The sequence below is a fragment of the Harmonia axyridis genome, chromosome 1 (genome assembly GCF_914767665.1).
Source record: "Harmonia axyridis chromosome 1, icHarAxyr1.1, whole genome shotgun sequence".
Taxonomy (NCBI): Eukaryota; Metazoa; Arthropoda; class Insecta; order Coleoptera; family Coccinellidae; genus Harmonia; species Harmonia axyridis.
In genome coordinates, this window is record NC_059501.1 from 84,386,963 (window position 1) to 84,403,574 (window position 16,612).

The 16,612-nt window shown below is 33.7% G+C and overlaps 7 protein-coding genes across 8 annotated transcripts; 4 read left to right on the plus strand and 3 right to left on the minus strand.

The window, feature by feature from the left end:
- Nucleotides 1-154: 154 nt before the first annotated feature.
- LOC123680471 (EARP-interacting protein homolog) lies at nucleotides 155-1,876 on the minus strand. The gene is made up of 6 exons (XM_045618391.1): nucleotides 1,740-1,876; nucleotides 1,559-1,693; nucleotides 1,117-1,503; nucleotides 818-1,038; nucleotides 551-709; nucleotides 155-499 (listed from the first exon to the last, which is right to left on the minus strand). Exons 1-6 carry the CDS (start codon nucleotides 1,779-1,781, stop codon nucleotides 340-342), a joined length of 1,104 nt encoding a protein of 367 aa, XP_045474347.1. The 5' UTR covers nucleotides 1,782-1,876; the 3' UTR covers nucleotides 155-339.
- A 191-nt stretch (nucleotides 1,877-2,067) lies between these two features.
- On the plus strand, nucleotides 2,068-3,042 carry LOC123680480 (exosome complex component MTR3-like). The gene is made up of 2 exons (XM_045618404.1): nucleotides 2,068-2,300; nucleotides 2,361-3,042. The coding sequence occupies exons 1-2, from the start codon at nucleotides 2,138-2,140 to the stop codon at nucleotides 3,026-3,028; spliced, it is 831 nt and encodes a 276-aa protein (XP_045474360.1). The 5' UTR covers nucleotides 2,068-2,137; the 3' UTR covers nucleotides 3,029-3,042.
- Nucleotides 3,043-3,728: 686 nt separating this feature from the next.
- LOC123680462 (trifunctional enzyme subunit beta, mitochondrial) lies at nucleotides 3,729-6,744 on the plus strand. The gene is made up of 9 exons (XM_045618380.1): nucleotides 3,729-3,891; nucleotides 3,985-4,153; nucleotides 4,694-4,881; nucleotides 4,936-5,123; nucleotides 5,184-5,357; nucleotides 5,410-5,541; nucleotides 5,698-5,913; nucleotides 6,198-6,437; nucleotides 6,496-6,744. The coding sequence occupies exons 1-9, from the start codon at nucleotides 3,828-3,830 to the stop codon at nucleotides 6,541-6,543; spliced, it is 1,419 nt and encodes a 472-aa protein (XP_045474336.1). The 5' UTR covers nucleotides 3,729-3,827; the 3' UTR covers nucleotides 6,544-6,744.
- LOC123680488 (exosome complex component RRP41) lies at nucleotides 6,715-7,906 on the minus strand. The gene is made up of 2 exons (XM_045618417.1): nucleotides 7,285-7,906; nucleotides 6,715-7,142 (listed from the first exon to the last, which is right to left on the minus strand). Exons 1-2 carry the CDS (start codon nucleotides 7,682-7,684, stop codon nucleotides 6,787-6,789), a joined length of 756 nt encoding a protein of 251 aa, XP_045474373.1. The 5' UTR covers nucleotides 7,685-7,906; the 3' UTR covers nucleotides 6,715-6,786.
- A 229-nt stretch (nucleotides 7,907-8,135) lies between these two features.
- On the plus strand, nucleotides 8,136-11,068 carry LOC123681800 (H(+)/Cl(-) exchange transporter 5-like). Its single transcript, XM_045620100.1, has one exon. The coding sequence runs from the start codon at nucleotides 8,280-8,282 to the stop codon at nucleotides 10,725-10,727; it is 2,448 nt and encodes an 815-aa protein (XP_045476056.1). The 5' UTR covers nucleotides 8,136-8,279; the 3' UTR covers nucleotides 10,728-11,068.
- Nucleotides 11,069-11,997: 929 nt separating this feature from the next.
- Nucleotides 11,998-14,780, plus strand: LOC123682373. Of its 2 annotated transcripts, none has more exons than XM_045620974.1 (3): nucleotides 11,998-13,068; nucleotides 13,473-14,268; nucleotides 14,361-14,780. In XM_045620974.1, the coding sequence occupies exons 1-2, from the start codon at nucleotides 12,289-12,291 to the stop codon at nucleotides 13,914-13,916; spliced, it is 1,224 nt and encodes a 407-aa protein (XP_045476930.1). In that variant the 5' UTR covers nucleotides 11,998-12,288; the 3' UTR covers nucleotides 13,917-14,268; nucleotides 14,361-14,780. The 2 variants fall into 2 exon arrangements, with proteins under 2 accessions (XP_045476930.1, XP_045476921.1); XM_045620965.1 differs by having other exon boundaries at nucleotides 14,391-14,780.
- A 276-nt stretch (nucleotides 14,781-15,056) lies between these two features.
- On the minus strand, nucleotides 15,057-16,584 carry LOC123682385 (protein Rae1). The gene is made up of 3 exons (XM_045620987.1): nucleotides 16,110-16,584; nucleotides 15,687-16,051; nucleotides 15,057-15,564 (listed from the first exon to the last, which is right to left on the minus strand). The coding sequence occupies exons 1-3, from the start codon at nucleotides 16,392-16,394 to the stop codon at nucleotides 15,126-15,128; spliced, it is 1,089 nt and encodes a 362-aa protein (XP_045476943.1). The 5' UTR covers nucleotides 16,395-16,584; the 3' UTR covers nucleotides 15,057-15,125.
- Nucleotides 16,585-16,612: the final 28 nt, after the last annotated feature.

Here is a 16,612-nt window from a genome sequence, read left to right on the forward strand (position 1 = left end):
CAAATATTTATTTTTGTAACATTCTATTATAAAATATTCAATAATACTGAAGTGGACAGAAAAACATTACCAGGTTTTCCTGGTACATTGAATTGAATTTAGCTACCTAATTATATTGATAATGTAGGAAAAAAAGCAAAAAAAAACTAAGATATAAATCTTGAATTTTAGTGGTCCACCTACAAACATTTTTTTTAATCATTTATTTCAGAGCTATCAGTTGTACAAAAGTGGCACAGAGGTCTTCAACGATTTATTTTTCCATATTATTTTATTAAGATATTTCTGAATTCAAATATATGAGATATATTCTAACAAAAAAACCTCAATTTTATTTATTTACAACATTATTTGATATTTCAAAGACTTCTTCACTCTTGTGATCAGCAATCTTCCATCATGACTTAGTGAAGCAAAAATCCAGGGCTCTGCTGGAGACCATTCTGCGCAATAAACACTATCTTCATGTTCACACCACTGCAAGGGGCCATCAGATAATCTAAAATTGTAATTTCATCAAGAAAATCTTCAAAAAATAATTAATAATCACATCTGTTTGGCTTCAAGTTCATTGTTGTCATCTGCTAGACAGTTTTCCATAATGTTTTCCGAACTGACACTGGCAGCACTAGAGAGTAAAACACGCCCATCGGTACTTGCTGTCAATATCAGTTGATCGTGAAACGGATTGAAACGCACAGACCAAATCCTGTAACAATTGATAGTAAGAAAAGTACCAGTATTTAAATAAGAATATATAATAAAAAACGAAATATATCAAAATTTCAGAATTTTGCTCTAATACATGAAAACTCACCAATGCGTATGGTCACTTCTTGAGAATATTGGTTGTGCAGTTTGTCTATAATCCCAAATTTTAACAAAGCTATCATCCCCACAAGTGGCTATGTGGTACTGTTTGTTCATGTTATAATCTATATCTCTCAGAAAAATTCGGTGACAACAATCGATACTCCAAGCAATGTCACCAGTACGCACATCATATGTTTTTAAATGTGTATCAGTCAAAGCTGAAAACTAACAAACAAAGACAATTCCTGCATCACTAAATAAACAAATGTATTCGCCACATACAAGAAAAAGATATTTCAGTACCTGGTTACAATTCTGATGTGGATTCCATTTTCCCAATGAATATTTGAGATTATTTTTACTTTCTAACTGAATTTCTGAAACAGTCTTCGCATTAAAGTCTGACATATCCCATAACAAAATTTTATTTTCTGTGACAGAGGCAGCTCTAGCTTCATTTAAAGGGTGGAATTCAGTAGTTTTAACATCGTTACTGGGTATATCTAGTTTATTGGCTATTTCTAAGTTTTCAATTATATTCGAATCATAATTTTCTGGTAATTTCAATATGTGACTCTTCATCGTGCATGTACTTTCGTCGATTATTGAATTGTAGCAAACAGAAATTTTGGATGCATCTATAGGACTTGATGTAATTCTCCATACTTCACCTTCTGTATGATGAAATAACTGTAAATTCAATGGAATATTAGGTTTTATCTGATATGGCCGCAATATCTATAACCTGAGGTCTTAATATCGAATCCTCCTCATTGAATTCCACCAAATGAATCTGATTATTTGATTGTTTCAAGGATTGTGTTCCTATTATAAATTTTAATTTTTCCGTTTCAGCTAATATTGGGGCTAAAGCTCTGGCCTGAAATTTCATGGTAAGATACAAAAAAACAATAATATTTTGCTACCTGAAATTCCAAGCCATAAATTAAAGAATTTTCATTATCCATTATATCATTTAAACAGATACTTCCTTTTCTATTTGTTGATGTTATCAAAATTTGACGGTAATTGATGTCAACGTTTGACAACTACTGTCAGATTCATAGATCTTCAATATTCTCATGTTTTAATGTCAATATCTATTTATATTGGGAAAATATTATTATTAATGGTTAAGGATATAATTAAAAACGTAAAAATTAAAGTTTATTTTGATTCAGAATTATGTTTCTTAATCCCAATCAAATTGCATTGCTCTAAGGTGCAAAAAGGAATCAATTTCTGTGATATAAACATAACCAAAAAAAATTAAATTTGAAAAAAACATAATTCTCATGTGAACGTAAGGATAAAATAATTCATAATGCCAATTGATCATAAAAGAATAAATGGACCTGAGGATGCAGTTCCCTATAAATTATACACCAAACTCAATACAAAAAGTTTAAAAGAACAATATAAATCCTGTATTTCTGATGATGGATTCAGAAAGGATGGTAGAACCATTCTCGAACATAGGAGTTTATGTATGTTGCATTATATAATGTAGTAGAATATTCGGTATTCTTTATAATGTTGTTTTTCAGTTTTGAAAACAGGAATAGTTGCTCATGCCAAAGGATCGGCATACCTTGAACAAGGTAAAACAATAGTGGTTTCTTCTGTTTTTGACCCAAGAGAAATACCAAATCGGACAGATTATTCTTCAAAGGGGGAAATTTATTGTGAATTTAAATTTGCTCCATTCAGCTGCTCAAAGAGAAGATTACATCAACAGGATTCTCAAGAAAAAGAATTCAGCTCAGTTATGAAAAAAGCTCTTGAATCTGTAGTTTGTAGATATGAATTTCCTAATTTTCAAGTAGACATTTACACTTTGGTTTTGCATAATGATGGATCTGCTTTAAGTGCAGCTATAACAGCAGCAGGTGCTGCTCTTGTAAACGCTGGAATACCAATGTATGATGTGATAACTTCTGTTACATTATCGATACAAGGGGATAATGCTATACTTGATCCTGATATGATAGAAGAATCATTATCGAATGTAGCCATTGAGAAAGAACATGGAACAATTGTAATGTGTTATCTTTCTGCTCACCAACAAGTAACAAATTTTTATCAAGTAGGTCATTTATCAGTAGATACTGTATGTAGTAGTATGAATACATTAACTGAGGCTTGTAAAAATATTGTGCCATCCATTCAAAAATGTTTTGTTAGAGATGTATTACAGGCGACAAAAGAAGAATAGATTCTAAGCAAAAATCTCGGTATTTCAATTAAATCCTATTCATTTGTTGTAGTAGATGAATTATTGTTTTCACTTCACTAAAATATATTTTTTACTTTTAGATAAAAAAAGTTTATTTTCACAAGAGGAAGTAATTGTTCTAATTATTAGTTGTAGTTACTAAAATTCCTTTACATGTTGAGGTTATTATCAAGAATGTAAATTATATTACACTCGAATTATATTGTAAATTCGAATTAATAATAGAAGATAATACAATGTGTCTTATGGGATAATAAAAGTTAGAAAATTCTTTATTCATAGAGAGAATTATCATCATATTATAAAGATTCTTAAAATATGAGATGAAAGTATTTTTTGAATTGTTACCATAGAGTGGAACCATAGAATACTAGAATTTGTGTACAATATATGATTTTAGTTAATTAATTTGCCAATATGATTGTGTTTTATTTTAAATTCAAATCATATCACTGGGGGAAGTCTAGAGGTGAATATATTGATGTTGACCAAAAATTGAGAACTCCTTGATAAACTTAACACGTTGATGAATGAGAGCTATCTTTTTATTGGTGTATTTTCTAAAGATGATCGAATTGAATAGTATTTTTCTTAAAAAATCTTATTCAACATCTTATCTACATGATATTTTTCCAAAATTTCGAATGCGCATCCGAGTTGAACACGTTTGCGCATTATCCCTTCTTCAGTATCTGACTGAAGTACAAAGCAGCCAAAGTTTCTACTTCAATTAATTAACAATTCAATAGGGAAAAACTAAGAATAATTTTATCTGAAAATGATGTCCCATATTGGAAATATGCTTCCAAAAAATGCCTCCCTCATCAACACCTTGATTTCAGGTGAGTTAATTGAAAACAACCAATAAAAATGCTACTCCAAAGTCCAACTTGAATATTTTAATGAATTTAAATGTTTTTCTTTTTAATTTTCAGGAAGTATTAGAGCTCTTTCGACTACTCCTCAAATGAATGCAAAAAAAACATTGCAAGACAGAACAGGAAAGAATATTGTTCTTGTAGATGGAGTTCGTACACCCTTCTTACTATCTGGGACAGATTATTCGAAAATGATGGCATATGACTTGGCCAGACATTCTCTAAAGTGAGTTATTAATGAATTTCCTTGAATTATCTTCAGGAAATGAGTCAAGAACATAAAGCAGAAAAATATGATAAAGGTGTAATTTGGACTGTGCTTTGTGTTGTTGTACTAATGACCTTTGGGTCATTTTGACTTGTTACATATTCCATCAAATATTGAATAACATAAAAATATAAGTTAATAATTATTCTATTGACAGGGATTTTTCTGTTTCATTTGATTATGTATCTACTGGATTTTTTTTGTTGACATATTGAATCACTTATTACTATAGAGTTATAAGAATTTATTCTATGCATTTGGTTTTCTTGTATAGATGCAGATATATCATCTGAATTTATGAAATCTTTTCACTCAATATTCATTTTTTTTTAACTTTGAGAAAAACTATTTTACATTTCTATTTCAATATATCTTACTTTCATGTAATATTATGTGGAAATTATCACACATTCAACATTTTTTTATATATTTATATTATATTATTATCAAATATGTATGTTCTTGCAAAGTTCAAGTTGAGATATTATGAACTTTCAGAGGTATATTGGAAAAAACTGGCCTACCTAAAGAAATGGTTGATTATGTTATTTATGGAACTGTTATTCAAGAAGTAGAAACTTCAAATATAGCTAGGGAAGCAATGCTTTGTGCAGGATATAGTGACCGTACTCCTGCTCATACTGTGACCATGGCTTGTATCTCTTCAAATGTAGCTATAACAACAGGTTAAGGAGTTATTTTTAGTTTTAAAACAAAAAGTAAATGATTGTTTTCTTCAGGTATTGGACTTATCGCATCTGGAGCATATGAAACTATAGTGGCTGGAGGTGTTGAATTCATGTCAGATATTCCCATTAGATTCAGCAGAAAGCTGAGAAGTACCATGTTGAAAGCAAATAAAGCCAAAACTGCTGGTCAAAAGTTATCATTGTTGGCTCAGGTCAGACCTGCCGATTTCTTACCACAAGTAAGTTTAGATCAGTCCATGATTCAATTGAAATTAACAAATCTTTTTATATTTTGACAGCTACCTGCAGTATCAGAATTCTCTTCCAAAGAAACCATGGGTCATTCTGCTGATCGTTTGGCAGCAGCTTTCGAAGCCAGCCGACAAGAGCAAGATGAATTTGCCATTCGTTCGCATACTCTTGCCCAGCAAGCGTATGAGAAGGGCTACATGACTGATTTGATGCCTATTAAGGTGTGTTCTCTCAATCGTTATTTAGATTTGTGTCAATATTTTGACTTTAAAGGTTCAAGGAGTCAGTAAAACTATTGAGAAGGATAATGGTGTGAGAGTGTCCACAATGGAACAGTTGTCCAAACTCAAGCCAGCTTTTGTGAAACCCTACGGTACTGTTACTGCTGCCAATTCCTCATTTTTGGTATGTTATTTTGCTTAGAAATTTTTACTCCTACTTCTGTTGTCAGTTGATTAAAATTTTTGTTGGTTATATTCTGACCACAGATGGCAAGGTATACTGCCTAATCTGTGGTTTTAGGTAGTTCTATTATCGATGATGTGCATAATTTTTCCTTAGACTGACGGTGCTTCAGCTGCTGTTATCATGCCAGAAGCAAAAGCCAAAGCTTTGGGTTTGAAACCAAAAGCTTACCTCAGAGATTTCACCTATGTAGCGCAAGATCCCATTGATCAACTCCTACTTGGACCTGCTTACGGTACACCTATTCTTCTACAAAAAGCTGGTCTAAGCATCAACGATATCGATACTTGGGAATTTCATGAAGCTTTTGCGGTGAGTAAAATTTTTTTACTGTGAACAACTCTCGTGAGAGCAAAGTAAATGAATTCTGTTCTCAAGATGGGCATTTGATTCTCAAATTTTAATTAATCATGAAGGAGCACAATCCGGCAGCTCTTGTAAGCACAAAACTTGTTAAATTTACAGCAATTGATTTTTTGACAACTTAATATAGGTTAAATTCCAGATTGTTTTTTTCCAGTTCAATTGGTTCAAAATTGACTTTTTCTTTACCAATCCCTTTAAAGTCCGATTTTTATGAGTATTTTTTATATCAGGGACAAATCATTGCCAACCTCAAGGCAATGGATAGTGACTGGTTTGCTCAAAAGTACTTGAACAGGTCTTCAAAAGTTGGTGCACCTGATATGGAAAAATTCAACAAATGGGGTGGCTCTCTGTCGATAGGGCATCCTTTTGCTGCAACCGGTATAAGGCTTGCAATGCACACTGCTAACAGGCTTGTTAGGGAAGATGGCCAAATTGGTTTGGTGGCTGCTTGTGCAGCTGGAGGTCAAGTAAGTCAAAATATATTTAGTGAAATATTTGAGATTCATCGTCTTTGTATTTTTTCAGGGAGTTGCTATGCTGTTAGAACGACATCCCGATGCCACACCAAACTGAGAATGTTAGCATGCAATTTACCATTCGAGGCCTTCAAATAAGAAACTATTTTTCTAAGATTCTACAGTCAATTCCAAAAATGTAAATATATACATATAATATATACACTAACTTGAAAATTGTTTTTCCACTAAGTTATTATACCTTCCATATTGAAAAGAAATTGTCGAATCATATATAATAAATTTTATTTAGAAAATAGCCTTTGTTACAAAATCTAAAATCCTAACCTTAAAATTTATCTCAAGTTAAAATCCAGCCAGTTGAACTTCCTATATCCCTAACATTATTTCTTACGGCTTCATCGAGAATATTCTTGATGTCTTTACATCCTGCCAGAGCCTTGTTTATGACTTTTTGTAGGTCATCAACGTGAAACCTTTTCGACATCTCAAGCAGTACTATTTTTCCTGACATAGGTAATGCTGCAAGGGTTAAAGTTGGACCTCCCAGCATCTCTTCTTGGTGTGATATATCAATCATGGCAATATTATCTTTATTTGCTAGGGAGGCTGTACAAGCAACAACATATTCCTTCAAGGGAATTCCTGCATCGATCAAAGCTAGAGTAGCCACATTGACACAGGCAGGGTAAATTCCTACAATAGACACCACAAAATAATTAACTTTATAAAAGCATCTAAAGAAATTTATTTATAACATTTACTAATTACTATGTAAGTAGATTGTAAATATGCAATAAACAGTTAATAAAAAAAAAAAAAATCTAAAGAAATTTACCTCCATCTGCATGTAGAACTTCAACATATACGTCAATTTGCGACCATGGATACAATTCTACTTTAATTGCTGCTGTTAATGCTTGACGTAAATGAATGGACATTTCGGTAGATTTTCTATCACCTCTAGGCCTTCGTTTTCTTTCTCCGGTAGAGAATACTGCCATACTAAACTGGCAATTTATGATGGCACTATCATGTTGTGCCTTCGACCTACCACCACGAACCTGGTGAGGTCCATAAACCGAGGCTAAAACTTTTGTGAGACCTTGTTCGATATAAGCACTTCCATCGGGTTCAGGAAACACTCCTAATTTACAACGTATCCTTCTCAATTCATTAGGTCGCCTGCCATCTAATCGGAGGCCGATATTAGAAACCAGTTCTTTATTACGACTCATAGTTGCTAATGAACTTATTATTCCTTACACGCTGAAATTTACACCTAACCTAATTTCAATAAAAAACAAGTTTCATATTTAGTACTTCTGAAAAGGGAAATCAAAATCTGAAATTAGTTGGAAGTTTATGAATCCTTTTATAGGTGAAAATTCTTAAAATCGTTGATGTTTAAATATTTTTAAAATATGAATTTTAATTTGGCATATTTACTTTTGGTCATTGGATCTAATTTCAAATGATCTAATCCATAGAATTTTTTAGGACATTTTTAATTATATTTTGAATCTGTAAAAAACAAGATTAATCAAACTACTTCAACGAATAAATAATTTATTGATATAAGGATATTCAAGAGAATATAGTAATATAAGAATCTTCAAGGGAATATATTGGGTTAATAATGATCAGAAAAAAGGTGAATAAATATCTATGAATTTAACAAAACAATTTTGACAAAACATTGTGATGTGTGTGACGTCTATAATTTAACTTTCACTTTTGTTTTATTCCATGATTCTTAAAATTTTAAATATTGGTACAAAAAGATAAGGAACAAGTCATTGATACCCTGATCCAAAATGGGATTTGAATTGAATGAATATGGAGAGATTTCCACTTAAAAGATCAGGGTCACCGTTAGGACAAACTTCTTCCACATATCAATCTGTTAATCATAAGTACACAAACTCAAGAAGCAACACTGGTAGCAATTTTAATGACGATATGAGTGGCATCTCACCTACAGGAGGGGGCGATACCCCTGTTCGATCAGTGGACGATGAGGAAGCAATGCAATATTCCGTTTCATATGGCGGTATGCAAGATTCAACAGAGATTCCAGGTATCGGCCAATACGATGACTTTCACACTATTGACTGGCAAAGGGACATTGCTCATGATCGTATGAGACATAGATATTTAGTGAAGAAGAAACAAGATTCACTATGGAATTTAATACAAGGATTTCACGATGCTTGGTCTGGATGGTTATGCGTCCTCTTAGTTGGACTATGTACAGGAGTAGTTGCGGGAGTTATAGACATAGGAGCTAGCTGGATGACTGATCTCAAGTTTGGCATATGTTTGCAAGCGTTTTGGCTTAATCAAGAGCAATGCTGTTGGTCTTCGAATGAAACTGCTTTTGACAGTGGAAACTGTTCCAATTGGTACAGCTGGGCAGAAGTATTGGGAGCATCAAATGAAGGAGCCGGTTCTTATATGATATCTTACCTATTTTATATTATACAAGCACTTCTCTTCGCTGCCCTGTCAGCATCATTAGTACGTATGTTCGCACCATATGCATGTGGTTCCGGTATTCCAGAGATTAAAACAATACTCAGTGGTTTTATAATTAGAGGTTACTTAGGCAAATGGACTCTTATTATCAAGTGCGTAGGACTTATACTGTCAGTATCATCAGGTCTCAGTCTTGGCAAAGAAGGTCCTATGGTTCATATTGCCTGTTGTATTGGAAACATTTTATCATACTTATTCCCGAAATATGGTCGAAACGAAGCGAAAAAAAGAGAAATATTATCAGCTTCAGCGGCAGCTGGTGTTTCAGTAGCATTCGGTGCCCCAATCGGGGGCGTCCTATTCAGTTTGGAAGAAGTCAGCTATTATTTCCCACTGAAAACATTATGGAGATCATTCTTCTGCGCTCTGATAGCAGCTTTTATATTGAGATCGATCAATCCTTTCGGCAATGAACATTCCGTTTTATTTTATGTAGAATACAACAAGCCGTGGATATTCTCAGAGCTGATTTCCTTCATTGGATTGGGAATCGTCGGAGGCATTATTGGAACGTTGTTCATCAAAGCCAACATTTACTGGTGTAGATACAGGAAATTATCTAAGTTAGGCCAGTATCCCGTAACAGAAGTATTAGTAGTAACAGTAATTACAGCTATCATATCCTATCCTAATAAATACACACGTATGAGCACTTCCCAGCTGATATATTTACTATTCAGTCAATGCGGCATATCGAATACTGATGATCTATGCGACTACAATAGGAACTTCACAGACGTCAATATGGCTATAGAGATTGCGGAGGCGGGGCCTAGAGTTCATCGCGCCATCTATCTTTTAATCATCGCATTAGTGCTCAAGCTCTGTACGACCATCTTTACTTTTGGCATCAAGGTACCATGTGGTTTGTTTATCCCTAGTTTGTGCCTAGGCGCCATTGTTGGACGTATATGGGGCATAGCTATAGAACAAATGGCATACTACTACCCGAAAAGTTGGATGTTCACCGGAGAATGTTCAACGGGGGATGATTGTATAACACCGGGGTTGTACGCAATGGTAGGAGCAGCTGCGGTACTTGGAGGTGTTACCAGAATGACGGTTTCTTTAGTGGTGATCATGTTCGAGCTTACAGGTGGAGTAAGGTACATAGTACCCCTGATGGCAGCTGCAATGGCTAGCAAATGGGTGGGAGATGCCTTAGGCAAACAAGGTATCTACGACGCACACATAGCGTTGAACGGTTACCCCTTCCTTGACTCAAAAGACGAGTTCCAACACACATCTTTGGCTGCTGATGTAATGCAGCCCAAACGTAATGACATGTTAAGTGTCATAACCCAAGACTCGATGACTGTGGACGATATCGAGACGTTGTTGAAAGAAACCGAACATAACGGTTACCCAGTGGTTGTATCAAGAGAAAGTCAATATTTAGTGGGATTAGTCTTGAGGAGAGACTTATATCTGTCCATATCCAATGCCAAAAGAATGATCGAAGGAGTTTGTGGACAATCCGTAGTTCTGTTCACTAGTGGTAATCCACCGCAAACTTTAGGACCTCCACCTTTGAAACTCAAGAAGATCTTGGATATGGCCCCCATAACCATAACTGATCAGACTCCGATGGAAACGGTGGTTGACATGTTTAGGAAGTTGGGATTGAGACAAACTCTAGTCACTCACAACGGTCGTTTACTTGGAGTGATAACGAAGAAGGATGTACTTCGGCACATCAAGCAAATGGATAATGAAGATCCTAGTTCTATTCTATTCAACTGAGATTATTCTGAGATAAGTACGGGCGAAAATTGAGATTAATACAGTGTGGTAGGGAGATGAAGATGCAGCGATACATGTTTAAAGGTAATGGGATGATACTTCGACTTGTTTTACTTTATGAATTTATTTACAGATCTGTCCTCACTTTTAGTGTAAATGTCTTCCTTACCAGCCACACTAGATTATGTGTGTATATGTATATTATGTCTAGTAAAATTTTTATTTATCGAAATGTTTGAAATTCAAGTATGAAAATATAAGTACATATTGTTGAATTGCTCAATTTTTGTTAGGGTCCTACGCCATTATATATTTCTGATGTATTATATATTTATATATGTTATGTGTCTTTCTTTTTCTAACCCTGTATGAATATAACCGTTCAAACAAGATTAAAACTAATGGGAAGAATGATGAATAGATCTAGTAGTACCATCTAAATGAAAATATTTGATCAGTAAGAACATAATGATGTTTTGAAGATACAAATCTCGTTAATTCATCAACAAATATTCGTTTCATCTGTTATTTCAATAGCTACAATAGATACAATTTATATTCTACAGAAAAATTTTATATGATGAATAATGAAGAAGAAATGGTTTCAATTTCAAAAAACTCTTACTTATTTATCAAATAAATTGTTGGTTTATACCTAGATGGTGCCAGTCCCGTTGCCTTCAGTGCCATCTATGGACTGGATATCAAACTAATATTACAATTCACTTTCCTAGCGAGATCTATGATTCAAGTACCAATGTTGATATACATTTTCGAAATCCAAATGAATTTATCTACATTCAGATGACTGTAGATCTACAAATATTGAATTAAAAGTTACTGCAGTTGAACCAAACTTTACTTTCTAGTTCTTGGATGTAATTTAATATAACTTTGAGATGTAAAATTTGAATCCGCAATTTTCATCAACTCAACTAAAATAACAGAAAGATTGCGAAAACTATTAGATAGGTCACGCAAAAAATTTCACCTCTCAAATCAACAAAAATATACAATCATTTTGCCATGTTTGCCTCAGAAATTACCATATATCGAAATTATCATTACTTATAACAATAATATCTAAATTTTGATGACTAAGTTACTTCACTAATTCGAAAAAAAAAATCATCGAGAATCGTTTTAGATAAGGAGATCAATCAGCTAAGTCATTGTATATCTAAATTATCAATAAATATCTCCCTACTCCTTCAATTCGAGTCCAGTCATAGTAACAAAACGCATATCATATTCCTATTATTGGTATTACGTAAATAAAGAGAAGAGGTAGATATATAATTAAAAACAAGTTCATGAAGGTCATCATGAGGCACTCAAAACATACCTATTTTATAACTCAATTTGATTAGCAGATCTTATCTGATAAATGATTTTCATGATTTTTTGTATTGATGAATAGTAAGAATCGATGAAAATAAATTTCGTGTCATTCAGAGCACAATACTATAAAAAGTCTTTTAATTGAAGATAAGTAAAGTATAAATCGATTGAGTTTTGTTAGTATTTGACGTGCATTCCTTACTATTAAAAAAGTTCAAAGATGACTGAAATTAAGAACAAAATAATTTCTTGGGTGGAAGATGCAATATTCCAAGATGGAAAGTACGATAAAATCGATGTAGTTTTCCCAGATTGTGACACCACAGGAGGATACTCTGCAGAAATTGTGTACGTAACTGTGGAAGCTCAAAAAGGTGAAGACAAAAAAAATTATGATATTATTGTAAAAAAGAACAAGGACAGCGAAACGATCATGGATACATTAAACTTCCGGGAAATCTATCAGAAGGAAGTTCATCTCTACTCCACCTACATCCCATACTTGAAGAAATTCGCCGAGAAAAGAGGATCCACTCCATTTGAAAATATACCAAAGTGCTATGGAACCGTTAACGTAAAAAATCATTACGTAATTATAATGGAAAATTTAAAACCTAAGAACTTCTTATGTCATCCGCTAGGGGGAGACGCCATGTCTTTGGACAAAGTCAAATTGGTGGTAGAAGCATATGCCAAATGGCACGCACTTGGTTTGGCTGTTACAGATCAAGACCCAAAGATACTTGAGACATTTGGCAAACCCAAACATCTTCTGGAGAATGAATATTTGATGAAGAACATCACTGCTTCTATAGAGAATGAGATAGAGTCTGTTGCAGAGCTTTACAAGGCTAAAAATGACCCTAAAATGGTCGAGATTCTTCAAAAATTGAAGAAGGAGTATGCAGGAAGGTTCAGAGACATGCTGGAAAACAAGGATGAAGATCACTTAGTTGTTAGACATGGAGATTCGTGGAATAACAACTTCCTATTTCATTTTGTAAGTTATTTTTAATGAATATACTCTTTTATGTTTAACAGGAATGATCAGAGTCAGAATTTCGATATTTTTGTGGAAATTCAAATAGAATGAATATAGATATTCAGTTTAAAAAACTTGAATTCATGAACAATAAAAAGGCTAAATGAACGTCAGAACAAAGTACTTTTATATATAGTTCGGCTACCTACCGCCGCAGCGCTGTGTTCTCCAATAAAAATTTCATTTCATCTATTGTTCAGTTTTTTAAGAGTTTACCAGAGTTCCTATTACATTTTCGTTTAAAACATCTTATAAACGTGCAATCTATCTTTCAGGTTTTCTGTAACCTATATAATGTTTAAAACATCTTATAAACGTGCAATCTATCTTTCAGGTTTTCTGTAACCTATATAATGTTTCAGGAAGAGGGTAACAGCGTACCAGACAAGGTTGTAGTAATCGACTGGCAAGCCGGAATTGTAGGTTCTCCTTTAGCCGATCTTAATCAGTTCCTTTTCTACTGCTGCTCCAGAAAAGAACTAGATCATCTCGATGAGATCTTGAAGCTTTACTACGACGTTCTATCCAAAAAATTGAAAGAACTAGGAAGTGATCCGAAAAAATGCTTCCCTTGGGAAGTTTGCAAAAAATCTTTTGAGCACTACGCTCCCCTTTCCATATCGGGAGTTCCCCTATGTTCGAGAATGTGCTTCAAGGGAAAAGTAGAACAAAACTGCGATTTCGCCGACACCATAAAAGATGGAGATTTAAGTTGTATATTTGGAAATGAATTGACTGATCCGAAAAAGTATTTTGAGAGAATTGATGGTATTCTTAAACTTTGTGTCGAACGCGGACTTATTTGAATGCAAATTCTTATAGAATTTATATCTTTGTTATGTATATATATAACGATAACTTGAGTAATAAAGAGTAGTAAGATTTGAATATTCTATTTTTCTGTTTCCTTTCATCTAAAACTCACAACTAGTAATTGTACAATATAACTGATTCATATCAGACAAGATATATCGATAATAATCGCTGACAATTTTTAAATATTAATTTGAATATTCTATTAAATCATGCGCAATAACTGAATCTGTCAGTCAGCTGTTCGAGGTTATGTCCTAAATCAACAGCTACTAAAAGAGATTGATAAAATTTACTTTTAATAGGAATTAACTCATCAATTTTACAGAACAATCTACTTTAAGTGTAAGTATACCTGCTAGAGAATGTTACAATATCAATTCCTGCGTTATGACTTCCGTCGAATTACATAATCACATATTGCTATTTTCTATTAGAAATTAAGTGAAATAATTTTTTCCGTCCAGAACTATGGGAGGTCATGATCATGGTCATCATCACAGTCCCCCTATCGTAATTCCAGACTATAGAATATACAAAGTTGAGGATGTTCCACAGCTAGTCAAAACCCAGAAAGCTCTTGCTGCAAAAGGTTTAAAAGATCCGTGGTTGAGGAACGAAGTTTGGAGATATGATCCCAAACACTGGGGTACCCGAAGTTCAAGAATAAAAACATTTTTTCTTCGAGGATTCAAATATGGTTTTGGTGCATTTCTCGTTACTATCGCCGGAACAAAGATTTATGATCTTACTGTTGGTGATAGTCATGATGGTCACGGCAAACATCATTGATTGTTTTCAATGCTAGTAGAAAATTGAACACTGTATTTGTTTGAATAAAATTGATGAAAACGTCAGCCTTGTTAATGGTATTTTAGAAGGTTAGTAATTTCTAATAGGATGGATCAAAGATCACTCTACTAATTTTACCTTTTGGTTAACTGCATTTTCAAAAAATTTCAATTACTTCATACTTTTGATGCAAATATTCATTGATTTCAAAAAATACCAACAAGAAAATTGTTGAAAAACTAAGCTTGCATGGAAAATGTCATGCATTTTGATTAGACTTTACAACAGACATGCCAATTGAATGTCTCATTAAAGCAGGAATAAATGAATCAACAACCATCAAGATTTGTAAATTATTTTAATTGAACAATATACTTATAAGATATACAGTAGATACAAAAAATGTAAAATTACTGGGCCCCTCTTGGTTTGAGCTCTTCGTAACAAGGCCTTAAAAATATTTGACTCTTGAAAGAAGGGTTATGAAATTCATGGCCTCTGCTCCAGTCATAACTTACAGCGTAAGCGAATATCTGACCGTTATGATTGAAAGCACAGCGCACAATAGGTTGTTGCATAGCACCTTCTGAAGACTTTAATTTTGTCCTGGCGTCCTTATCCCAATAGCTGAAGGTTCCATCTGAACCTACAGTAACCAAAGTTCCATGTATAGGATGAAATGCAATATCGTTTACAGCATAGATATCTTGGTAGCCGTTGGGTGTACCATTCGATCGGTGACACTTAAAGGTAAAATTGTCTTTAGGGTTTGTGGGACTGACATATTGAATCGCTACTCTCCCTTCAACTGATCCTAGGGCATATCCAGTAGGAGCCTTCTTCTTATCTCTGGAAATAGTTTTGTAATATTTAACTAATACAAACATTTTAGCCAAGATGTAAAAAAAGCATATACACTTAAAGTTAACTATAATTGTGAAGTGTCAAGAATATGGTAATTAGTTACTCACTTGAATATAGCTAAACATCTATGCTGATATTTTAAAGGACTATCCACCCTTTTATACTCCGAAGGTTTTCCTTCTAATTGATAAATGATTAAATGTCTATTGGCAGTTCCTACTACAGCCATTGGGTAGTCAACATCAGCGCAATAACAACGTTCAGGCAATGCTATATTCATAATAGGGGTAGGCGTACGGGTGTCCCAGAATTTCAAAGTTTTATCCCAGGAGCCTGTCATCAGACATGTATAGTTGGGGGCTTTAACCCAATGGCATGTTTTTATAGGAGCATCGTGTTGTGCAACCTGCATTGTCTGGTTACTAGCTAAATCCCACACCTTGACAGTTTTATCACAAGAAGCAATGAATACCTACAACACATACACAAATCAGTACTACTTCAGCCTATGATATTTCAGAAGGACATACTTTACTCCCATCGTCTATCCAACAAACATCTAGAACTGGTGCTGTACCAGATTGCATAGACTTTGGTACACTTTTTCCTGTTTGTTCTATTTCCCAACATCTTACACTGTTATCCCAACTACCAGCGATTAAAAAATTTTGTTGTAATGTTGAAGGAGAGAATGCCAGGGAACTTATGGAATCATCTGGTGGTTGAGTAACTTCAAAATCTTTCATAGGATTCGAAGTATTGGTAGTAGTAGTGTTTTGTCCGATTATAGAACCTCCGAAACTTTGGTTAAACATGATGAAAGTTTTGTATTCTTATTGGGTTCGACTGAATAGAGGTGAACTTTATAATTGGCGTTATAGAATATTCAATTTTGTTAATAAAGTTATGACATTCTCTTTTAAGTATTGTTTATTACACTAATCCGAAATTAGTGAATTTACAAAACGTTTGTTACTTCTTAACTTTTCTTTCGTTAACAATTATTGGCTGCCTACTTCATTTTGAACTATTC

Coding starts and splice junctions, on each gene's coding strand:
- LOC123680488 (XM_045618417.1), bottom strand. CDS start 7,684: ATGAGTCGTAATAAAGAACTGGTTTCTAATATCGGCCTCCGATTAGAT. Junction 7,143..7,284: donor AGTTCTACATGCAGATGGAG/GTAAATTTCTTT, acceptor TGTCTATTGTAG/GAATTTACCCTGCCTGTGTC.
- LOC123682373 (XM_045620974.1), top strand. CDS start 12,289: ATGACTGAAATTAAGAACAAAATAATTTCTTGGGTGGAAGATGCAATA. Junction 13,069..13,472: donor ACAACTTCCTATTTCATTTT/GTAAGTTATTTT, acceptor ATAATGTTTCAG/GAAGAGGGTAACAGCGTACC.
- LOC123680462 (XM_045618380.1), top strand. CDS start 3,828: ATGATGTCCCATATTGGAAATATGCTTCCAAAAAATGCCTCCCTCATC. Junction 5,358..5,409: donor CTGATTTGATGCCTATTAAG/GTGTGTTCTCTC, acceptor TTGACTTTAAAG/GTTCAAGGAGTCAGTAAAAC. Junction 6,438..6,495: donor CTTGTGCAGCTGGAGGTCAA/GTAAGTCAAAAT, acceptor GTATTTTTTCAG/GGAGTTGCTATGCTGTTAGA.
- LOC123680471 (XM_045618391.1), bottom strand. CDS start 1,781: ATGGATAATGAAAATTCTTTAATTTATGGCTTGGAATTTCAG. Junction 1,694..1,739: donor TTTATGGCTTGGAATTTCAG/GTAGCAAAATAT, acceptor ATGAAATTTCAG/GCCAGAGCTTTAGCCCCAAT. Junction 710..817: donor AGAAGTGACCATACGCATTG/GTGAGTTTTCAT, acceptor CAATTGTTACAG/GATTTGGTCTGTGCGTTTCA.
- LOC123681800 (XM_045620100.1), top strand. CDS start 8,280: ATGAATATGGAGAGATTTCCACTTAAAAGATCAGGGTCACCGTTAGGA.
- LOC123680480 (XM_045618404.1), top strand. CDS start 2,138: ATGCCAATTGATCATAAAAGAATAAATGGACCTGAGGATGCAGTTCCC. Junction 2,301..2,360: donor TCTCGAACATAGGAGTTTAT/GTATGTTGCATT, acceptor GTTGTTTTTCAG/TTTTGAAAACAGGAATAGTT.
- LOC123682385 (XM_045620987.1), bottom strand. CDS start 16,394: ATGTTTAACCAAAGTTTCGGAGGTTCTATAATCGGACAAAACACTACT. Junction 16,052..16,109: donor GGATAGACGATGGGAGTAAA/GTATGTCCTTCT, acceptor TATGTGTTGTAG/GTATTCATTGCTTCTTGTGA. Junction 15,565..15,686: donor AGATGTTTAGCTATATTCAA/GTGAGTAACTAA, acceptor AACTATTTCCAG/AGATAAGAAGAAGGCTCCTA.